General features: G+C 37.9%; 1 protein-coding gene across 1 annotated transcript in view; it reads right to left on the bottom strand.

Moving 5' to 3' along the window:
- Positions 1-10,341: 10,341 nt before the first annotated feature.
- Positions 10,342-23,446, bottom strand: part of CPSF73-II (cleavage and polyadenylation specificity factor 73 kDa subunit-II) — a 47,307-nt gene continuing 34,202 nt past the window's right edge. Inside the window, exons 11-13 of the mRNA XM_078582252.1 lie at positions 19,956-20,097; positions 19,171-19,267; positions 10,342-11,404 (exon numbers count right to left, since the gene is read on the bottom strand). Of these exons, the coding sequence (XP_078438378.1) occupies positions 10,661-11,404; positions 19,171-19,267; positions 19,956-20,097 (983 nt within the window). The 3' untranslated portion in view covers positions 10,342-10,660. The remainder of the gene's footprint in view (positions 11,405-19,170; positions 19,268-19,955; positions 20,098-23,446) is intronic.

Genomic DNA, 23,446 nt, shown 5'->3' with positions numbered 1-23,446 from the left:
TTGTCTTCTAATTTAAATCATTGATTTACACCAAGAAACTTGACGAAAATCAACCTCAGTTTGTTTTTACTGGGAATACGAATGTAGGAAAAAAATAAATATGATTTTCAGAAATTTTGGGGCATTCCCTTATACATTAGACGGCATGATTAGTTTCTAAATTAGATCATTTCTTTCCAGCTCCCACGTCACCCTGGCTCTACAACCAAGGAGATTTTTAGTCCATCATTGGCCTATTATGGCATCATGAACACTGATCTGCACAAATTAGGCCCAATTATTTGTCTAGATCTGTGTGAATCAAATTGTGACACTTGGCGGGCCAGATCTTCTCAATATTAAGTCTCATAAAATTCATAAAAGCCTTCAAATAATTCCCAAGTAAGATATATTCTGAGATAGAAAATTAATATGTCAGTGAATCCAATGGTAAAAAAAACCACAAAATACCCCAAAATCCATGAAACTAGAGTGTCATTTAAAAATGTATTCAGTTATTGTAAGTCTGATAATGTTCATCAAACATCATTATAGTGCAAATGAATAGGTGAAATTAATGATATCATACTAATAAATAGCATGCCTTTAGTTGGGATAAAGAGCTAGATGTGACTTGACCATATAGAGGATTTAGTGATATTTACATGCTTGTAAATGAACTATTGAAGATAAATCGAATGATACAACCAATTTAGACTAGATTTAGGGCACCAATCAAGGAGAAGATGACACCAACCAAGCAGTGGCACCCAAGCCAACTGGGAAAATCTGTAATCAAGGATGAGGGCACCCACATTTGAAAATGTACAGGGATTTTTAGTTATATTTTTGGCATCCATGTCCAATAATCTATCATCCTCATACAAGTTCTCCATCAATGGGTGACATACTAAAACCTTAAGTCTTGTTTGATCTTAAAATTTGAAGGGAATTTTTTTATATTCTCAGTTTCTTGAAAGACATTTTTTTAACCCAGTAGTGGGCTATATAGTCCTACGTTTACCACATTGACTTAAAGTTGAGGATTATATATCTTATTCATTTGATCTTATCTTAAATAAAACATATAGGTTCAGCTAGTACTTAGTGTTTGTCATTAATGAATTCCCACCATCCATACTCCATATGTATCAGTATCAAAATAAAATATAGGCTATTTTTGGTTTATCTTCTCTTCTACCTAAATATATTGATTCCATAATCTCTATCTACATCCTCCTTTTCTTCATCCCAGATCCAAATAATCTAAACCATTCCTCGAGGATTGACCTGTCTCATTGAATATAATAAATTCTCAACGACCAAAGAAAGTTATATTATTTTTACGGAGACACATTACACCATGTCTTGATTAGTAAAAATGCAATTTTATCTTAAAACATTTTTTTTCCACAATAAATTTGAATTACTTATGTCTTCAACTTAAAATATTCAAGTATAGTAAGTAATATTTTTTAGGCTGAACTGTTATTGAGTTGATATCCAAAGATATGGACAAGGATTTTATTCAAATTCTTTTTGGTATTTGGGAATCCATTATCAATGCTAGACATCCATTATTGGATAATTTGCATTTGCTGTAACTCACGATCGGGTCCATAATCCATCAGTGCTTCATATTTTGATTGTTTTTCGTGTTTTGGTATCTGATCAGAAATGGATATCAAAAAAATATAATTTTCAGTCCGTTAATATTGGATATTTTCTCAATTCTTTATACATTTTTTATGTCAAATCAACATTCAATATATTAAGAAATGAAATCGAGCTACTTTGTATTAATGTATCCTAGCCCTAGGTTAAAAACAACAGTAGGAGTGATCTGGTGGCAGCAACATTGTCCCCGCAGCATGAGGTGAGTGACAATGATGCAAATCATGTAGCAAGATCTGAGCACGTGGAACATCATGAGTCAAGTAGAAAAAAATCAATTTTGAGGAGAAACATGTGGCAAGATCTAAGCCAGGCGAAGGATGGAGCGAGTGACGAGCAGTGTAAGGAAAGAGGAATATGCTTGAGTCAAGCACTGAGTGGTCAATAGAAGAGGTTTTCCTTGCGAAATGGAATCTATTTCCTCATTCTTTGTATAGTACCATATCGATAGGAATTTTTAATTCATTTTGAGTCTGAAAATGTTTATGAGAAAACACAGATACAAATGGCACATTATGTATACACACTCTTTGGAAATGGTTTGCAAACACACAATCCATTTGCAAACAAGATTCAGGAGCTTGTAAATTATTTCTCCTTTTCTAATTTTTCTTGTAACCTGTTTTTTCCACTTTTTTACTCCCTTACCATTCTCTTCTTTTCTATGTTTGACTTTAATCCTTTTTTTGTTTGTCCTCTTTCTCTGCACTCTCTCCCTTTCATCTCTCTATTTTCTTGTTATCTTGAATCTTTCTCTTCTCTTTGATCTCCTCTGATTTATATCACAACAAAATCATAGATATATTAAAATACTCACTTTTATGTTGAGAGAAAATTATTATTTAAATACACTTTTTAACCGTTTTTACTATTCATGTTGTGCCATGTACATTATCATTTACTCAAAATTTTGTTCTAAAAAGCAGCTATGATGTGTAATTTTCTTCTTTGGAAATTGAGTGATGATTGATATTTTGATGGCATTAGATAAAGCCTTTTTATTCCATGATGTGTGTTCCATGCTATTTCTGTATTTGTACACTTATCCTCTAACATATTTAAGTTTCAATTATTTACAGTTGCGGGATTTTTGATAATTATAAGTAGAGTTTGTTCATGACTCTACAGATTTTCATATATATCATGGAGAGCACAATAGACCAATTATTGGATCAGTTAATAGATGAGGAATTGATAGGACATGTTGTTGGTGACATGTTGGAGCTGCATGGACAAGCCAAATAGTCCTAGACACTAAATTACTTGCACTTGTCATAGATTTTTCATATGAATGTGATAATTTTCAGGCCATGAATTAACAAATACCATCTAAAATAAGTGACCAGTAGAAAATTAATACCCGCATCTTTTGGTGCCGCTTCAAATTTGTTCATCCTTAACAACATGATGAATAGAAGGGCACATTAGTTGGGAGTGCTCTATGGATGATGGGAGCACTAGTTGGCTGCCCAAGTTAGAAGCACTAGTTGACCTTAGTAAGGTGTCTTTGGTGGAAGCTAAAACTTGAAGGGTAAATGAAAAACATCATTAGCCTACTTGTTTGCCACACTAACTTGTCATAGCATTGGGTTGACATTCATGCATGGAAGAAAACCTGGTAATATGACACACATACTGAGGTGGAACCTCCTAGTGAATGGGGTAATCAAGACTTGGATGATGACATTGTTAGACAGGATGAAGGTGGAGATCAAGCTGATAATAACCAATGTTGAGAGAGTATCCAAAATAAGAGACACATGGAGAATACAAAGGGTTGTGACAAATTTGACATAACAGTGCACTAGATCAATGTGTGTTGGATGTATCATGAGCATATCCTTACCAATTTTGTAGCTCTAAGGAAAGCAGAGCGAAGAATTGATGAATGGGATCCTTGTAACGTGATGGAGGAATTAGAGTGGAGGTTAAGGGTTAATATTTTGCTTGTTTGTAATGTAATTGTCACTTGATTTAAACATATTTAACATGATTTCCAAACCATGTTAAATGATTAAGAAACAAAAAAATGATGTCCATAGATGGAAGAAAATTACTTGACAAAAACATGAGATCTAGCTCTAGGTGATGCATTTAATCATTTCCACAAATAATTAAGTTTTCATCCTAGTGGCATTGAAGAGTTTTCTATCCTTCCTATGGCACCCATAGCAGAGGAAAAGGACAATGTCATGATAACTGCCACCCTTTATGAGAGTGAATCTCAGCTGGAGAAAGGATTGAAAAACATTTACGCTAGTTCTCTAGGCAGTGCGCTAGTTCTCTAGGCAAGGCAGAGACTTAAGTCAGAACATTTGTTTGATACATTAGATGATTAATAAGAACATAGCTTTATTATGTAGATCTGTGTAGGACGCATAAATAAACATTGAAATGACTTTAGCTTGGCTATCTAATGCAGTAAAAGAGACATGACCCTGATAAGATCCCAAATGTATGCTTGTGTTGGGGAGGAGAAAAGATGAGAGGGAGAAGAAGTTCCCAGGGTAGAGAGGAAAAATGGGAAGGATTTGAGGAACAGTCGAATAGATGAGGCAGGGATCGACTGGGGATGAGCCATTTGACGATGTGCTGAGGTAGATACAATCATGAGGACGGGGATCGTAGAGGGAGACGGAGCTTGCACATAAGAGGTGAGGAGGGAAACAAGTAGTCACATAATATCACTTCTAGTTTGCCCTCCTAAAATGAGGGCTGAGCTATTTAAATGAAACATGGGAGGGGAGGGGCCTGGATGGCCTTAATGGTCAAAAGATGAGACTGCCCCCAACGATAGCCAGGGATCCTATCAGCCCCCTTTCTTTAACCAAAATAGAAAATCATAATGCAAGAAATCACTCAAGGAGTACACAAAAAACCATGTGACCAATTAATAGAGTCCCTCGTAGGAGATGTCCTCCTTGTGCAGGCACTAATGCACCATGTGGATGATGTCATGATGCATCCCGTTGAATCCACATTTCATAAGGAGGAGGCTGCCTCAAGATGCGCAAGCATCCTTGATGCCTGCTTGCATCACCTTGAAAAAGGTAGTGCTTTTGTTCTATTGGTGCAAAACTTGAACAATATGTGAGGTATCGCTCAAATTTCGAACCACACATCAAACACTCTGCAGGGAAACAACACCACACATCACACAACAGATAGTGTAGAAGTTCCCTTTTCTCTTATCATTACATCTGGCATCTCAAATCTGTAGAAGTTCCCTTTACTCTTATCATTACCTCCCTCACCATTGGCTAAGCAGCCACACATCTTCTTCCTCACCCTCTTAAGTCTTCACCTCCGTCAAAGGCTTTGTAGTAATATCACTTGCATTATTAATATATTAGTTTTTACCTCAAGATTTATCTCAATTACCATGTGACAATGTATGACTAAACCCATCACCTTGGTTGAATCGGCTGATCTATTGGTTATTGATCAAATTGGCGGTCTCAATCTGAGTTATTGATCAAAGACATTTGATGGATTGACATTCTCCATATAATCTTGATCCAACATATTTCATTGGATAGTTTTGGAGAAGAAAAATATGGTGGTAGAGAGGACAGAGCTCCATCCGTATTTCACCAGAGGACGTTGAGACTTCCCTGCAACTACCAAGTCTCATTCATCTACATATTTTATTTGGATTCATTAAATTCACTCACAAATTTTATGTCATTTTTTCCTTCTCTGATATACCTTTTACGATACCTTCATCCACACTTTTGACTTCTCATTTTTCTCATGTCTTCTCCTGTTTTCAAGCCACGTTGTTTTTTATATTTATTTCCAGAATTCCAAATTTTCAAAGTTGACAATGGGTAAAATTATTTCATTTTCACTATCTCCCTCCTCTCTCTAACAGACATACAATCACCTTCTATGTTCTCTCTCTTTCTCTTTCCCTCTAACTTCTCTTTAAATCTCTTATCCCTTGACTCTCACTAACCCTTTCTTTTATTTCTCAATAAAGTCATCCCTTGTTGTTCCTCACCTGAATGATGAGAATGATTTTGCTTTGCCATCATCATCATCTCTTTATTAACATTGGTCTGATGGATTCTGGTTGAGACTTTTTTCATCATGTGCAAAACACTAGTTCCCCCTAGTCAGGCATTACATGCCACAGGATGAATTAAAAAAATTACTCAAAAAAACACTACAAAGTTTATCCTTGTGGAATGTAAATCCCTTTGTGTTCCGAAATTGTAAATCTAAATTAGAAAATTCTATGGAAGCTAAAATTTTTCTCTTCAATTTCCTGTTTCTTGTTTATTTTATAAAAAAATGACAAATTAACTGGATGGTGAAAATATCATTCTGCTAAGAAAATATTCATTAGCGGTACTCTTGTATTGGTATAAGGTACTTCATCAAAACTTTGTTGAATGTAACTGATCAAAAAGTTTTTCATTCATTTCTTGGAAGTCCACTTCAGTTATTTAATTTTAAAAATCAATCACCATCTTTAAAAAAAATCATTGGAGTTCTCATTTATTTCACATATCAGAAGTCTTAAAAAACATAAACTGACCCTAGTTTATAGTTTGTAGTAATCCATTATCATTTATGTTATAAATATGATACTCATTATGATTATCCCCTAAATGATTGTCCTGTTCACTATAATTATGATGCATCTCATGTCAGTTATCTACCTAAAAAACATTATATGATATCATTTTTTTATCTGATGTAAATATCAGATCTGATACCAGCAACGTCCTTTTTCTTAGGATAGCAGATATCACAATATGCAAGATTTATATGAGATAAATGTAATCTTAGTAGCACCCTAATTTCACAAATTCTAACTTAATAAATTTTAAATATTTTCCACTTTCATACCATGGTGTATAAATGTAACCAAAGTGACATTAAAAATATAATATATAATGTTAAAGTTCTGAGCTTCTACAAAATGGTGACTTTCTAAAGAGCTTATTTACATCACATGTAATTAAAAATGAGGGGAATCTATTGAATTATTTAATTTATTGAGCTTATTTGCATCATATATGTATTGGGCTATAGGTAATTTTATTTGTACACCATAAATCAATGAATTTATTAATTAAATCATTAAAACTCATCTAAAAATCACTTCATAACTATACTAGTTCAATTAATTTTAGTTTTTTCAAATCAATGATTTATAACTGAAAGCTTTTATTTTCAAGCATGATTTTTTAAAAATTTCAATTTGATTAAAATAACCCATTCATTGATCGTCAGCACACCCAAGACAAGGCTTTGAACAGAAATATATAATTATAAAGGCTTCTTAACTGATATTACAGTACTACATGTGATATTTTTAATCAATGCAAATATTCAAATCATCATCATCATCATATATTTATAGATGCTTTAAAGGTCTCTTCATGTCTCATGGATATTAATTACATATAATGTGCTTGTTGTAGAGGTATGTGTAAGAGGCATAAATTCCAATCTCAAAACTTGTAGAGTGAAAAAAAATCTTGAAGGTCCAATATTTATTATTGTAATTCAAGTTTTAAATGACAGGTATTAAAAAACAAATATGTCTAGAATTTGAAAAAAAATTCTAAGCAATTCTTAATCAATGAGGTTTGATGAGTTAGAAAATATCTTAGCATTGATGCCTTCTAATATTATTCATTTATTACGATTTTTTACTTAATAAGGTCAAACAAGAAGTATGAAACAACTATAAATAAGATAACGGAAACTGGTGTGATTTTAGCAAATTCCAATTTCAAATCATAGACTTTTGATATGATCTAAGAGATTTGATTTTTGGGTGCCTATAAAAATTTTCAGTCCTTAAGATTCTTAACTTGAGAAAATCAAATTTTGAAAAAAACAATACTAAACATTATAGTATTGTTTTGTGTTGTTTACAATCATATAGTGAATATAAATGTACTGAAAAATATTTTGAATTCATGGAGATTAGTTTACTTCAAAATCAAGTCTCACTAATTCCAGTGTTTTTATTTTATTTTTGGAAAAACAATTCCTCCCTTTGTGCCACATATGTCACTAACCTCCGATATATAACATGGTTTCAATGAAGAAACTTATCAATAATTTTTTAAAATAAATAAAGTATGCATGTGATGATAAGCATGAATAATATCAAAAGAAATGTATTTTAGTTTAAATTTATAGGAGTTACTTTAAATTCTAGACAAAACCAATGTATTTTACTTCGTTAAGCAGTTAGTTAAAATATTTTATCGGCACACGTTTAAATAAAGAAGTAATGTTTTATGATTATACAATAAATATCAAATATCAGTGAGATGTATAAACATGGGTAGCTCAGGTGAAAGAATTTAAAATTTATAGTACACATTTTTTACACTACACATAGACACTCTAATGTATTTAAAAACACATAATTTTGAGGATCATTAAACAATACATGATTTTGTGTCTAGTTTCAGAGAAAAAAATGGTTTGGCATAGAACTAATGAGTCATATATTCTATCATATGCATCGAAAAACAATTTTTCATATATACTGCGGCATAGAATCTATGATACGGTGATGTTTATGCCAAACAACACAGTTTTTCTATATAGTGTGTAAGTATAAGACTTGATGATTCCTATATTTTACAATGCTACTGTAGATCCTGAAATGTACCTCAGTCAAACAAAAAAAGGTAGAGTTTTAGACGAATAAAATTTCAACCACAACTTGAAAGGTCAACAAAATACTTTTACAGTTTTTTAACTTGAGAAGGTAGAGCCAAGATTCTCTGCTATCAACATCAATACAAAAAATTTAGTATTTGTGACCAAAGTTAGATGGAATCAGTATAGTAGCTCAAAGACTGGTATGAATATTTTCAATTTTTTTTGTGGATGTGTTCCAGAAATATCAAGTAGAAGTTAATGCCTTTATGAAACCTTAAAAAATTCAAAAACTTTAGAATACCATTATGAGTTGTTAGGAGATTAAATTCTTAATGATCTTGTAGAGAATTTTGAGGGATTTCTGAGATGATGATCCACATGCGTAGAGATTTTGGTTCTCCAAAATGGGCAATATGCATTAAAGAAGTTCTTTCATGGTAGTAAACTCCCTCTCTTACTGAGCCCTTCAGAAGATGGAGATGGTTCAGATAGTCCTTCATAATTAAGATATTACATGAAATTCCAAATAAAAATTAATATATGAAGTAAACCTTTCAAAGGACAATAAATTTCTGATAATTTGTGAAACTCAAACAATGTTACACGAATATAGTGTTTTTATACTAAAACAAATATAGATTGATCCAGTAAGTGAAATAACTAAACAAGAGCTGTCTCAAAGACATAGGTGATCAGTACTAGTTTCTCCCATGGCATCAGTCAGATAGTTTGTGTGCCATAAGGTGATGAGTTGCTCCACTATCTGTAAACCAGGTAGTTGGCTGCTGCCATTACATTGTAGACTTTAGGCTGGACTTGTTCAAGTTGAGCTTAATTATTTTGATGCCTATAAGCATAGATTCAGTAAGCTCATGGCTATGATACCAAAATTTCAAGCAGATTTAGGAACACAATGATTTCAGACATCAACATTCTTATTCACGACCAAATTATTTTACAACCTTGACAAACTGGTTGTGGAGAAAATTGCTGATTGATATGAAATTGTTTAAATTTTTATTAGGTCAACAATAGGTGTTACCTCAACTTTATCTTGTTTTAGATGATTTCTTTGGACAAATTTTACATACAAGTTAGTGTAGGGTTAGCTTTGTCTTAATGAAATGCATGAATGGCTTCATTCACAGAGAGATGTTTTATTACATCTTAAAACACAATCCTGTCCTTATAAGCGGTCATATTGTAGGATTTATTTGTGATCAGCAAGTTGCTAATCAATGGATTATTATCTGAATTTCCTATATTTTTTTGCACTACAATGATTATATGTGTGTGTCATCAAGCCTAAAATGATTTAATATACTCTTTTGACATCATATTCATGAAGAAAATAATGTTCTAAAATGGAATATATTGTCTACGGGTGAATAATTTTAGATGAAGTGAACAGATTAAAATATTTGACATACTTTTTACAGCAAATGACCCTCATACATAGAGCTGCATCCTCAGGATCTGATCCAACCGTCTCTTTATAACATTAATCGAGGAAACAGACACCTAGAATCAAAGGATACTGATGCTTATTTAGCTTTACAATTAAATAGTATATCTGTATACTTAACCCTAAACACTTTGTGGAGGGGAATATAAAAGACAAAAAGTTAGTCAATGTTGATTCTATATAATTGCTTATAACCCAACTTATGTCCACCATCTTGAACATTTCTTTTGTTCCAAAAAAGAAGCCCAGATGACTGGATGGAACAGATCACTTCAATGCTTTGTCAGGTCTTTTTTTAATTCACTGGGTGACACTTTATAATTTTCATGGCGCTACAAGTCCAATATCACTTAAATAATGCAATTAATCTACATTAGCTTATGAAGCGAATAACATCTGATTTATGCTCAAATATGATAGCATACAAAAAACACCGAGATTGAAATAATTTATGTGAATGGCTAAATCTTCTAATAATGTATTCTTTAACTTGTAATAAACAAACACACTGCTGGAAATATATCAAGCTTAAGAAATTCAAATATTCATCTTCAAGACTTTTCGTTCAAATTGGACCAAAGTGATGCACAAGTAACACAAATATGGCTTAAATCGTGTGTCTAATAATACCCAAACCAATGTGAAAAAAGTATCACAGAAGGAAAAATACAGTGTCAACTAATACCTAAATTTTATGTAACATTTCCAAATTATTAACCTTAATCGATGCACAAGATAGGTGACCACGTTAATAATGTCAATCCTCCATTTCATGTTAATCAATTGCTTAAATTTTGGGAAGAATTTACCTCATAGTCTCCTAGTAGATCCCGAGAAAAAACTCAAGTGTTGTCTCCTATCCAGCAGATGAGATTTATTTTGCTTCGTACTTACTGAAAATGATCAATCTTTTATGATCGAGAGGACTCTCCAAGCCAGCTTTTCATCCTCCTTTGTCCAGCTGCAGCAAAAGTAAGCTCTAGGTTCTTCTGGGTCAGCAAGCTTTCCAACTCTATGACAGCATTTGTCCTTCAAACAACGATAAATCTTGAAAGAACCTATACTCAGATGATCTGAACCCATGACCACACTAGTGGAATGGATATTTTCTTTCAGTTTCATAAATAATAAGACTAGCCACTGCTCATCTAGTTCCATTCCAGCCAACGTACCAGCAGATAATTCCTTTGTTGCCATCTGCTCCAAGCTTTGAACCTTTACAGGACAACAATAGGCAAAATGAACCTTGTTCTCCTCCAAAGATAAACTTGCCAAAAGCTCATCTTTGTGAACAGCCTTGGCCTTTTTGCCTTTCTCCATCATAATAAAACCTTCAACCACTGTTTCCCCTTGTGTAGGTAATAACATGTTTTGGGTAGAAAAGTCATGGAGATTTGAATTATTATGGCTGTTAAGTAAAGCATTAGATGCTTCGATTTTGACCCACTGGGCCGTTGGAATGATAACTGTTTCTCCATTTGCAGGGAACCAGCAAGGGATACTCAGTTCTGACTCAATCCTTCCTTTTAAGGCAGCCATCTTGGGCTTCTCTCCATGCACAAGGATTACATGCTTAGGTGAGAGGTACCCAACCATATCCATTATTCCTTTGGCGTCTGTGTGAGGGCTGAAGGACAGTTGATGAATCTATCGGAAAACACAATTACAAAGAGGAAAAAAAACTTATACGATGACATACGAAAAATAATGGCAATGTAAATCAATGATAAGATTAAAGCAAAAATAACACAATTATGCATCAGATGTTAGAAGAGAAATATGAGTCCGCTGTCCTAATTAATTTAATACAGTGACTCCAATATGTTTAGAATATTAAGGGGGGGTTGTTGCAGGCAACATGATTTGTCCCATGGTTTCAAATGTACACATCAGAAACCCTCTAAGTAGCATGTCTATGATTATTTTTTAATGATTTCTTACTAAATGATCAGATATTGACTACAATAAAACTCTTCCTATTGTGGTTCAAGTACTGAGTGTAAGAACAATTATACAAGTTTTGAAGGCGAGAAGAAATTTGTTTTCCACGAAAATATCAATAATAAGTCTGCATCTGGAACTAGATCTGTCATTAATCCTTCAGAATAAAGCAGTGAACTGTGAACAATTAATGTTCCTTGATAGCTTATTAGAAGACAGTGAGGTCCCTAGGGATGGTTACAATGAGACAGAAAATTGATGATGATCGTTGTAGCTGTTTCCCATGGTGGACCGATCTTCTTTGATGACACGGGAGAAAACCATCTGATGTTGGGAAGTTTTTGAAAAAGGAATTTATTCTTCATTTACGAAGCTTGACATAATATGTAGGGTTTGAAAATTTTCCCTCTCGTATGGTTATTACATGGAAACCATACAGGGTTATATGTCTAATTCTAGGAAAGATAAGGATAGAAAATAAAAGGCATGAAAAGTAACATGTCGAGGTTGACACCTCCTCAGGTTGGTAGGCATATGCTCTGGCACCCCAACTTGTCTCTTATGAAATGTTAGTTGATCTCCACATGTTTCGTCTGGTCAAGTTGCACAGGGTTGTGCAAAATATCTTTTGCACATCTATTTCCCCATTATATAGTCGCTGGACAATCTGGTACAATTTTGAGCTCTTTTAGTATTCCCCAGATCCACAGAAATTCACATATCCCTCTAGCCACTGCCCTGAACTCAGCTTCTGCAGTTGATCTCACCATCACTTTTTGTTTCTTGCTCTGCCATGCAACAAATGTTTCCCCCAAGGAGTGAACATAATCCAATTGTTGAACATCGCTCAACTACTGAAGCACCATAGTCTGTATCAGGGTATATAGCTCTAGCCCAATGATGTGGCCCCTTTTGAACAATAATCCATGGCCTACCATACCCGTGAGACAAGCTAGCACCTTGTATAATGATTGCATGTGCCATGACCTGGGGCTGTGCATAAACTGACTCAGCAGCCAAACTTTAAATGTGATATCTGACCTTGTGTGACACAAATAGGTGAGGCCCGTCACCAGTTGCTGATTCTGCTATTTATTCATAAGTTCTGCATACTTGCACATCCCAAATTAAATCGGGATCCACTGGAGTCATAGATGGTTTGAAATCTGCCATTCCAGTCTCCTAGAATAAATCCAAGATGTACTTATCATGGGATATAAAATGTATTGCCTTCTATATGCAATTTCAAGGCCCAGGTAAAGATCAACACAAAGAGATGTGATTTTAAATTCAGTAGATAGTTGGTTACCCAATCCTTGGACTTTCTGCCTCATCATCTCCTGTTATAATAATATCATCAGTTTAGAACCAGAATTGATCACTCACTAAGTGTAGCACATTTGATGAGACAGTGCATGATTTCTACTACATTGCTTGTATCCCATAGTTTTCATGGTTTGAAAGAACTTCCCAAACCATGCATATGAATACTATTTAGCCCGTAAAGTGCCTTCTTAAACTTTCATGCATATAAATATCATCTACCAAGTCTCAATGGAGATGAATATTCTTGACATCATTTTTTAAAATCACTATTTGTATGGTATTCAGTTTTCACTTAGGGAAAAGGTATCCTCATAGTCTAACCCTATGACTTGGTACAGTCTTTGACATCAGCTTTGCCTTCTACCTCTCCAGGCTTTCATCAGAACCGTACTTCAATTTATAGACTCATCTACATCTCACTGCTTTCTTTACTGGGGCAAGCCTACAAGATCTCAAGTCTTGTTTCTTGTAAGGACAACCATTTCTATGTCAATTCCCTGTTTCCAGGAAATATTTCCCAGAGTATCTTCTACTGTCTACGGGTTCTCCATGATGCCTAGCTCTGTCATAAAATCCTGAAAATCTGGAGCCAAGTTTTTATAGGTAACCAAGTTAGACATTACATACCTAAGGTTCTGCATGGATGCATGTTTCCCTTACGCAGGAAATTGGTCACCGAGAGGAAATGTCTTCGGGAAATATGACTAATTCAGCAGTTGGGACAACTGGTGCATCTATGCCTTGAACACTCTGATCTCTGTGACCAAGGTGTGTCCTTCTGGTGTGGTTCAAGTCACCAAGATTTCATCAGAGAATCCAGCATCAGGTCAACAGCAGGCCCTGAACGATTTGGAGACAATATCAACCATTAAGGGGTCTGATTGTCTGTTGCATGAGGCACTCTATCTGTCAGCAGACTTCCAATGTCTTCATAGAGATTCCATCTATCATGGAAAGTCACATCTGTCGAAATAAAGAAGTTCCATATCTCAGAATGATAATATGTGTACCATTTCTTTGTGATGGAGTAACCCACAAATGCACATTTAATCACCTTAGCCTCCTGCTTGTCCTTTGGATGTTGCACATGGACATGTTGTGCACCTGAATACTCTAGAAACTAACCTTGTTCTTAGATGTGCTCCTGGGAAAATTGAGACAATAGGCTGAGTGGACAATCATACCCAAGAGATTTGGATGGAAGCCAGCTGATTATGTGCACAGCTGTCAACATGGACTTCCCCCGAAAAATATTTGGGCATACTTCTGTGCAGTATCATGGTACTGGTGATCTCCACCACGTGTTCAATCTATATCTCAGCTACCTTTTTTGTTGAGGGGTATTGACACATGAAGATTCTAGGAATTCCTTATTTTTAAAAATATGTGGTCAGACGACAGTTAAGTAATCTCATTCATCATCTAACCTTAGTGGTCTGATTTTGACCCCAAACTCCTTTTGAATCATACTACAAAAATCTCAAATTATCTTAGTTATCTCTGATTTTCTCTAGAGTAGGTAGGTCCATGTCATCCTGGTACAATCATTAATTAGAACCATACACCAGAATCTGATCAACAAGTTGACTGGGCAAGGGCCCCATATGTCACTATAAATGAGCATAAATGGGCTTTTTGATAAGAGGACCTTGAGGACCGTGATATGCTCTCAACCAAATCAAGAACAGAATTCTTGGAAAATAAATACTCACAAAGGAATTCATAGCAATGCTGATCTCTAGACAGAAGTAGAATTCCAGGTCCAAACATGACCCTCTAAGCCCTTCGGCCAAATGCAGCCACCAGCTCCTCAGACTCCTCCCGGATGGCAACTCCAGCCAAATGTCAATGCCCCTTTTTCCAGCTGGGAGCCTCCCCATATAGAATCAAGAAGTCTTGGGATCATGAGAGACCGATTGTGCTTTCCAAGTTGACAAACATTCCAAACTAACTCAGACATATTAATGTTCCTTGTAATGTTTGGAAACAACTTTGCCAAAATATCAAATGTCGACGTCCAAGACGAGAGTGAAGTAATGTTGCAAGGTCTCCAGCCTGGGCTTGGTCACCTCCTTCACAACAGGTACGAGTCACTATCAGTTCTGTACCACCAGCATCTTCAAGATACAACAAGCTGTTCTGCTCCTTAAGGAGACCAATTCTCTGCTCTAGGGCCTTGTTCTACACAAAGCAGACAGTGAAGTCCAGAATTATGGCACAGTAAATATCTATCACCAGTTTTGAGGAGACATCAGTAGGCTTCAGAAATATCTTTCTAATAATTCCCACTCATTAAATTCAACGTGCCAATACCAGTGAGGGGAGAATTTATTTTCTTGCCTTTGACACATTTCTGCTGCCAACATATGATGCATAAGTATAAATTTTGGATCTGTGTGGAGCCATGTGGTCCATGTCCCTCAAATCCACTATCCAGTCTGTCTGCAGGTGAGATAGATAGGTCCAAAGATATCTAGAAGACTCCCTCACTTTGGCCATAGCTGTGTTTCTCACCTGGACTTCAGCTTCTCCACTTCCTCCCTGAAGGAATTGTGATGGCGCAGAGCAGCCCGAGCCCCAAGGGACGTCTTCAGAGACGCCGTCACCATCAACAACATCACCGCCGGCTCGTGTTCAGCCCGACCGGCAAGCCAAGGCGACCGCACGGACACCCGGATTCAGGTATTCTGGGTGAAGGTGCACCGTATTCGTTTTCCCGTCGTTTTTGTCCGTGTCTCTTGAATTCGTGTTTTTGCCCGCGTTTCTTTCATTTTCCCGTTGTCAAAGTCCGTCAGTGACGCGGAGAGAAACTTTGAAATTTGCCTCCTCTTTCTCTTCCCCTCCTGCCCCTCACATCCCATTCTCTCCTTTCCTTTTCTTTTTTCCCTTTTCCTTGCGTTGTAATGGGGGGAAGTCCTTATAGAATGGACTTCCATGGGCCTTAATCCCCCTCACGCCCCTGTTATGGTACTGCTAGGGGCCCATTCACGTCTCCCTTACAAGGGAAAGGATGGGCGCCCTAGCCCACTTGGACTTGCTTCATTCTGAAATTTGCATTGTTGAAGAAGAGTGCAAGTCCCACCATCAAGAAGAAGAAGAAGGGAAGATTGAGGGAAGATTGAGGGAAGGTTTGCTTGTGGAAGAGAGAGCTCTTAGGAGGGGAAGGAAGGCCACGATGGCCCCGATCCACCGATTTCTCCTCCCGACGGTCCTTCCCCAGTGGGTGCATCGCGGTGCGATTCCCCCCCCCCCCCCCTCAGGCATCGGGCATGGGATAGCTCCTGGAATGGGCATGCGATAGCTCCTGGAAGCGTCCCTCACCAGATATGTGGGTCCCCTGCCGATTCGAGCGGGGTTAATCTTCTCTCGAGCCACGACCGAGCTCTTGTCCCTGCCGGTACTCTCCCTCGGCCGTGGTTGAGGAATCCGGTCGAGCATCACCGACCGTGTCCGTTAATGGGTCAAAGTCCCTCCGATTGCGGACGAGACGACTGACCCCGATCGACACTGTCGGCTTGGAGCGTTGACCTGTCGCCGCCCATTCGACTCCACGACGTCGGGCGCCTGTTCAACCAGGCCTTTCCCCCGCTGACCGACCAGACAAGCCCGGCAACGCTTTGACATGGCACCCGACCGATTCCCCACTCCCTGGACGCTGGAGCAACCCCTCCGCTCGCATCCTGGGAGTCCTCGGTTCCCGTCTACCCGGCTGGCCAGTGCTGAAACCGACATAGGGCCGTCCATCCCGGTGCTGCTCTGGAGATTTTCCCTTGGACGATCCCCCTCGCTGCTGGCCAAACCATTGGAGCCTGCAGCAGGCCTCACTCATCAGTTCTATCTTGCTCGGTCTTCCAGCACGGACTATTTGGTCCCTCAGGTGCCAACCAAAGCACCTCGGACCCTCGGTGTGCTACCTTACCGCTGACCCTCCCTCAGTTGATACCTGACTGTTCGCTCCAGCCAAGGCTGTCATACCTCGCCGGGTCCTTCTCCGGCAACTCCCATCATTGCCATCGCTTCTCGACCGTGCGCCCCCCCCGCCCGGACGCATAAGTGCAGAAGAATCCTGGCACATAGACACCGCCAAGGTACGTCATCTTGCTGCCCGCCCGTCTCTTATTTTCTGCAGTATATTTTCTGATTGCCTCCACCGCGCTCGGATTAGATATAGGTGAGAGAGAGGTTGAGCGTGACTATCTTGAGCGTTTCACTGGTACGAGTTGGGCCTGCCCGTCACGTGTGGCGCCGTAGTCGTCCTCATCCCTTCCGACGAGACTCAAGGGGTCACCCTTTCCATTACTGGGAGACTCCGTTGGATTCAGAATTTGGCCCCCTCTTGTTCGTCGGCACTTGCACGTACGAAATCTAGTCGCATCTCGCCTTGCATCGTAGTTACATTAACCACTTAAGGTTTCATCTTCGGACGACGACACTGTCGACGTTCGATACCATCATCTCTTATCGGTACCGAGCCATCATACTCGGTGCCGACCGGATGACGTCCTAGACGAAGTCCTACATCAAATTGAAGTCTTTTTAGGGACCAGATGACGATCTTGTTCCCCTGTCCCTTTATGATCAGCCTCCTGGGTACTAGCTACATGACTTGAACAGATTGTCTCCTATGTAAGAATCAGCACTTCTCCATAGTACTATTTATCCTCTTGCAGTTAGCACGATACTGGTTGGCTTTGGATTGGAATTCTCCACCTTTGTGGACTTCTGTTCATTTTTCCACGCAGCTTGTTTCCCTGTCCTCGTAGCTGCTACTGGGATCAACTTATGTCATCTTTCCTCCTTTTCAACAATTTATACAGTTTGTTCAAGGTCTGGAACCTTCTCATGGTTCAGGATCTGGCTTCTCAAAGCTCCATACTCTATCCTGAGTCCCATAAGGAGTGTGTAGAATCTATCTTTCATGGCCTACCGTTGCCACTCTTTGGAGTTAGGTATCAGCCTGTAATGATCCAGCTAACTCCATATTACTTGAAGATCACTAGCATAATCCATCACAGCTTTCTCGCCTTGGGGCAAATCTCTCTCCCTGGCAACCAGGTCAAAGGTGTTGCACTCATTGTTCTTCTCAGAACAGCTCTTGTGCACTTTATCCCAGATTCCTTTCGCTGTCTTGAGGCCTGTATTCATTTTGAACCAGTCACCAGCAGTGCTGCCAAGTCATCTTGTTTCCACTTGTATTTCACGTGTTGGGTTGATCACCTTAGAGAAGTGTTCTTTTAAGTCCTCGTCCTTCCAAGATCGGCTCCACATATTTGCTCCAGTGTTTGAGGTTGTTTCAGTCATACCTGAGAGACTCTGGTACAGATGGAAACAATGAATGTGCTAAGTATCTCCTTATCTTGAGGCCATCTTAAATGCTACCTCAAGAGGTCGACCACATCATGTTGCTCCCATGTCATGAACAGGTGAGTCTTGATCACTGTTTGATGTCAGCTCTGCTCCAAGTAAGCTAGCCGAGTTTTTGTTTTCCTTGTCGTGATTACTCGACTGGTATGGGACTTTGAAAAAACACTTTGAACTCAGGAAATCATGAGGAATGCACAAGCATAGAAAGATCCTCTATGGATCTGATACTATGATGATGATATTCATAGCTTTTCCTTTGGCTCACAGATATTATTTGACGACCCTAGAGAAATCCAGTCGTTCGCGGGAAGTTTTTGAAAAAGAAATCGATTCTTCATTTAGGTCACTTGACCAAGTATATAGGGATTTACATTTTTTCCTCTGATTCAAGGAAACATAAGGACAGAAAACAAAAAGGCATGAAAAAAAACAAGTCTAAGCTGACAAAAATATACACAGACGGAAACAAAAAAGGGACAGAGTATTGGCCTGGGCCCCAATAATCTGGTCCCATCAACTGAATTAGTAAAACTACTAACTCTTTGTAGAGAAAAATATTGGCCTCAGGAGACCATATTTTTACCCAAACATGCATATAATGACAAAAAGAAAGGCAGAAGGATAACTTTGAATGGAGCTGATGAAACAACTTTTTGATTGCTCATCATTAAACAAACATCAAAAGTATCATATCATCAGAACATAACTATTCTAACATCCATATGTTCCAAAAAAAGGAAATCATTAATATCAATTCATCAAAATGAGCTGTAAAAAGGCACCTGACATCGCACGTCTATCCGGGTGTCCTTATCCAAGTCAACGGTAGTAGCTTTCCCAGACATTAATTTGTGGCCCAGTGTTCCAGCAAGACAGTAACTAAAAAAAGTAATTATTTCATGAAATCAGGATTTCACTAGTGCCTTTGCATTAGAATGCTTGAACATATTAACACAATTATTCTTTACAACATAACAACACCGCAAGGCTAAGGACATAAATGCCCAAAAAATTCAAGATGATCTTTAGGGCGGGGGTGTTGGAAGGGCTTTTGGTAATACCATAGATCCGAACCTTGAGTTTATATTCCTTAGATGCATGTTCTATGGGAAAAAAACATGAGTGTGCACAAAATGAGAAGAACCATTTAGAGAGGGAAAATTCTGACGTTGACTAAGTGAAGAAGAATATGAAGTGTAGTTTTTACCTTAATTTTGTGTCAAAAAGAAGGATTCAAGTATGAAACCACGTTGAGTAAGTGAAGAAGAACATAGTTTTATAGAAACAGACAGTCCTGCAAAAAAAATTTCTTACCTGAATTTTAAAGGATAATTAAGATTCATTATTTCAAATGCTTGTCTGAAATGATGAGAAACTAAACAGAGCTGATGGTTTTGTATTTTGATTAAAAGAAGCTTTAGTAAGAAAGGATTTAATATTTTTTTCAAGTTTTTAAGAGAAATCGATAGAATTTGTTAGAGACCATTTTTATTTAAGACAGTCAATATAAGAATAATTAGGCATTTCTGCAGATAAAAAAATACTTTCACCAGGTGAAAAATCTCACCCAGGTAACGTGACAAGGTTCTTTTCAGATGGAGCCCAATGTTTGAACACTTCAACAGAAAAGCCACCGGTGAGCATTCCAGGAGTGGCAAAAAGAACACATGGACCAGGATCATGAATCATCGACGGCTTGAATGAGCATACTGGTAACATCATATCAAATACTTCTTTCAGAAAAAAATCATATCAAACAGTTTGGATATGAAGTAAACGAGGATCTTTTGACATTATTGCATTACTTCAATCTGATACTTAACATTTATTCCAACCACAATGAAGAGAGTAAAGAGCATGTGAACAGCTGTGTTATGTGTTGAACTCCATGGACCCGTTGTTTTATATGTTAACGGGTATACTTGTTTTGGAATAGAAAACAAAATAGCACTTTTCCGAAATAGCGTCTTATTTACAACAATGGGCCCTACCCCTTTTTATAGGGTTTTGGTATCCCGAAATTACATGAGGGTTCTAGAATTAGAACATTCTAGATAATGGGCTTAACTCGTACAGGCCCACTATAGATTAACAATAGAAAGAAATATAAGAGAGAGAGAGAGAGAGACGTCAGCTGACACCCCCCCTCAAACTGGTGCATGAAGATTCTGAATGCCCAGTTTGTTGCTGAGTCTTCGTAATGTTGCTCCTGTGACTTCTTTAGTCAGCATATCAGCTCTCTGCTCTGAAGATGGTACATAGTCCAGACTGATAATTTTCTTATCTATTTTCTTTCTGATGTAGTGTCGATTAATTCCCAAGTGTTTTGTCCCATCATGATGAATAGGATTCAGACATATAGCAATGGCTGACTTGCTATCACACTTCATCTCGGCAGGTTCTGCACTTGGAAATCCAATCTCTATCAATAAGTTTCTCAACCATACTGCCTCACAAATTCCCTTCAATAGAGCTCTGAATTCTGCTTCTGCACTGGATAGGGCGACGTCTGACTGCTTCTTACTTTTCCATGTCACCAGGTTTCCTCCCAGGAATGAACAATAAGCCGAGGTTGAACTTCTGTCCACCATTGATCCTCCGAAGTCTGCATCAGTAAATACTTCTAGCTTTAGTCCATTTCTCCTAAACAGTAACCCATGTCCAAGAGTGCCCTTCAAATATGCTAACACTCTATATGCTGCTTGCCAGTGGGACTCTCTTGGATCCTTCATGAATTGACTGAGGATTCCAACCACATATGCAATATCTTGCCTGGTGGATTCAAATATATCAGTTTCCCCATGAGTTTTTGATAATAACCTTTGTCCACAGGTGAGTTTTTCTCATCTATCTTAAGTTTGGAGTTTGGGTCGACTGGAACTACTGATGGCTTACAGTCACTCATGCCCGTTTCCTTCAAAAGGTCCATTATATATTTATGTTGTGAGATAAATATGCCTGTCTTGGAGTAGGCTACCTCAATTCCCAAGAAGTATCTCAACCTTCCTAATGATTTAACCTCAAATAGCTGAGCCAACTTTCGACTTAAATGCAGATTCACTTCCTTGTCATCTCCTGTAATAATGATGTCATCTACATATACCAGAAGAATTGATGCCTTCCCTGAAGATCCCCTTTTTATAAACAGAGCATGATCATTGTAGCACTGATAGTATCCCAGATTCCTCAAGCTTCCAGAGAATTTGTCAAACCATGCCTTCGGAGACTGCTTCAGTCCATAAATAGATTTCTTCATCTTACACACATTCATATCTTCATCTTTGTAATATCCTGGTGGTAGCTTCATATACACTTCTTCTTCCAAATCCCCATTCAGAAATGCATTTTTCACATCACATTGTAAATCTCCCAATTAAAGTTGGCTGCTAAAGCAATTAATACCCCGACAGTGTTCATTTTAGCTACTGGTGCAAACGTTTCTTCACAATCAATCCCATACTCTTGTGTATATCCTTTTGCAACGAGTCGTGCTTTCTATCTCTCTCCTGATCCATTTGATTTATACTTTGCCATGAAAACCCATTTGCACCCTACTGGCTTCTTGTCCTTTGGGAGTGTCACAATTTCGCACGTACCGTTTTTGAGTAAAGCATCCATTTCTTCATCCATTGCTTTTTTCCATTTCTCATCCTGTATCGCCCGTTGCCATGTTCTCGGAACATCTACCATCTCAATGGACATTAAGAATGCTTTGTAATCCTTACTGACACCTTGATAGTTTACATAATTCGACAATGAGTATTCCCTTTTCTGAGTACACGTATGTTCCCTTTCCTTAGAGCAACGGGCCAACCAAGATCATTGTTGTTTTGCGTTCTTGAATCTGTCAGTTCGTTTCTTCCTTCTTGAGGGATATTTTCCTGATCCATTTCCAGCTCCTGTGGTTCCTCATTTTCTTCCTGCCTGCATGTGCTGTCCACTTCTATTCCTTGGTTTTCTTCTCCTTCGGCTCCCCCCCTTAACTCATCACTCTCTTGTTATTGTTCTTCTTCTTCTGGTTCTATCAAGTCTTCTTCAATTGGCTCCATGTCATATACGCTTCCCCAATTATCTTCTACAGGTGCATGTCTCTTTTCACTTCCTTGGCTTGAGACTCCTGCATGCGCCTCTTCCATGAAATATACTTCATCCTCATGAAAGGTAACACTTGCTGAAACAAAAAAATTTCGGCTAGGAGGATGGTAACATCTATAGCCTTTTTGAGTTGAGGAATATCCAACAAACACACACTTCACCGCCCGAGGACTAAATTTATCTTTTGGGTTGTCCTCATGAACAAAGGCTGTACATCCAAAGATTGTTGGTGTAAGTCCTAATTTTAGAGGTAAGGATGGAAATTTCTCACACATTAAATCCAAGGGGCTCTTGTTCTATAGCACCTTTGAGGGTATTAGATGCACTGCTGTAAGTACTGCTTCACTCCATAAGTAGCTCGGAACCTTGGTGTGAATCATTAAAGCTCTAGCCATCTGAACTACATATCCAATCTTCCTTTCTGCCACACCATTTTGTTCTGGTGTATTTACACACGATGACTGATGAATTACACCCTTTGTTTTGAAGAATGCAGATAATGTCTCGTTGAAAAAATCCCTTGCATTATCAGATCTACAACATTTAATTCTGGTATCAAATTATTTTTCAACCATTTGGAAAAATTCTTTCACTTTATAGGATACTTCTCCTTTGGTCTTCAAGGGATAGACCCAGGTTGCCCTGGTGCAATCATCTACAAGGATTAAGAACCATCTGTCTCCGGTAATCGAAGGGTTTTTAGAGGGTCCCCATATGTCCCTGCGTATTAATTGAAAGGGGTTTTCTTTCATTCCACTTACTCCACTAAAGGATGCTCTTTTATGCTTTGCAAGTTGACATGTTTCACATTTGAACTGGTTTCTCAAGGTTTCAGAATTGAAGTTTGGAAACAGTTTTGTCAGAAACTCAAACGACGGGTGACCCAGCCTACAATGCCATCTTCAAAGTTCTTCAGATCTTCTACCTTTTTCCATTGATGTGTCCCATACTCCTGCAGTCATA

This window comes from Wolffia australiana, chromosome 10, assembly GCF_029677425.1.
Source record: "Wolffia australiana isolate 7733 chromosome 10, ASM2967742v1".
NCBI classification, from domain to species: domain Eukaryota; kingdom Viridiplantae; phylum Streptophyta; class Magnoliopsida; order Alismatales; family Araceae; genus Wolffia; species Wolffia australiana.
Note: the sequence above shows the minus strand (reverse complement) of the source record. Positions and strands in the feature narration are given on the sequence as shown.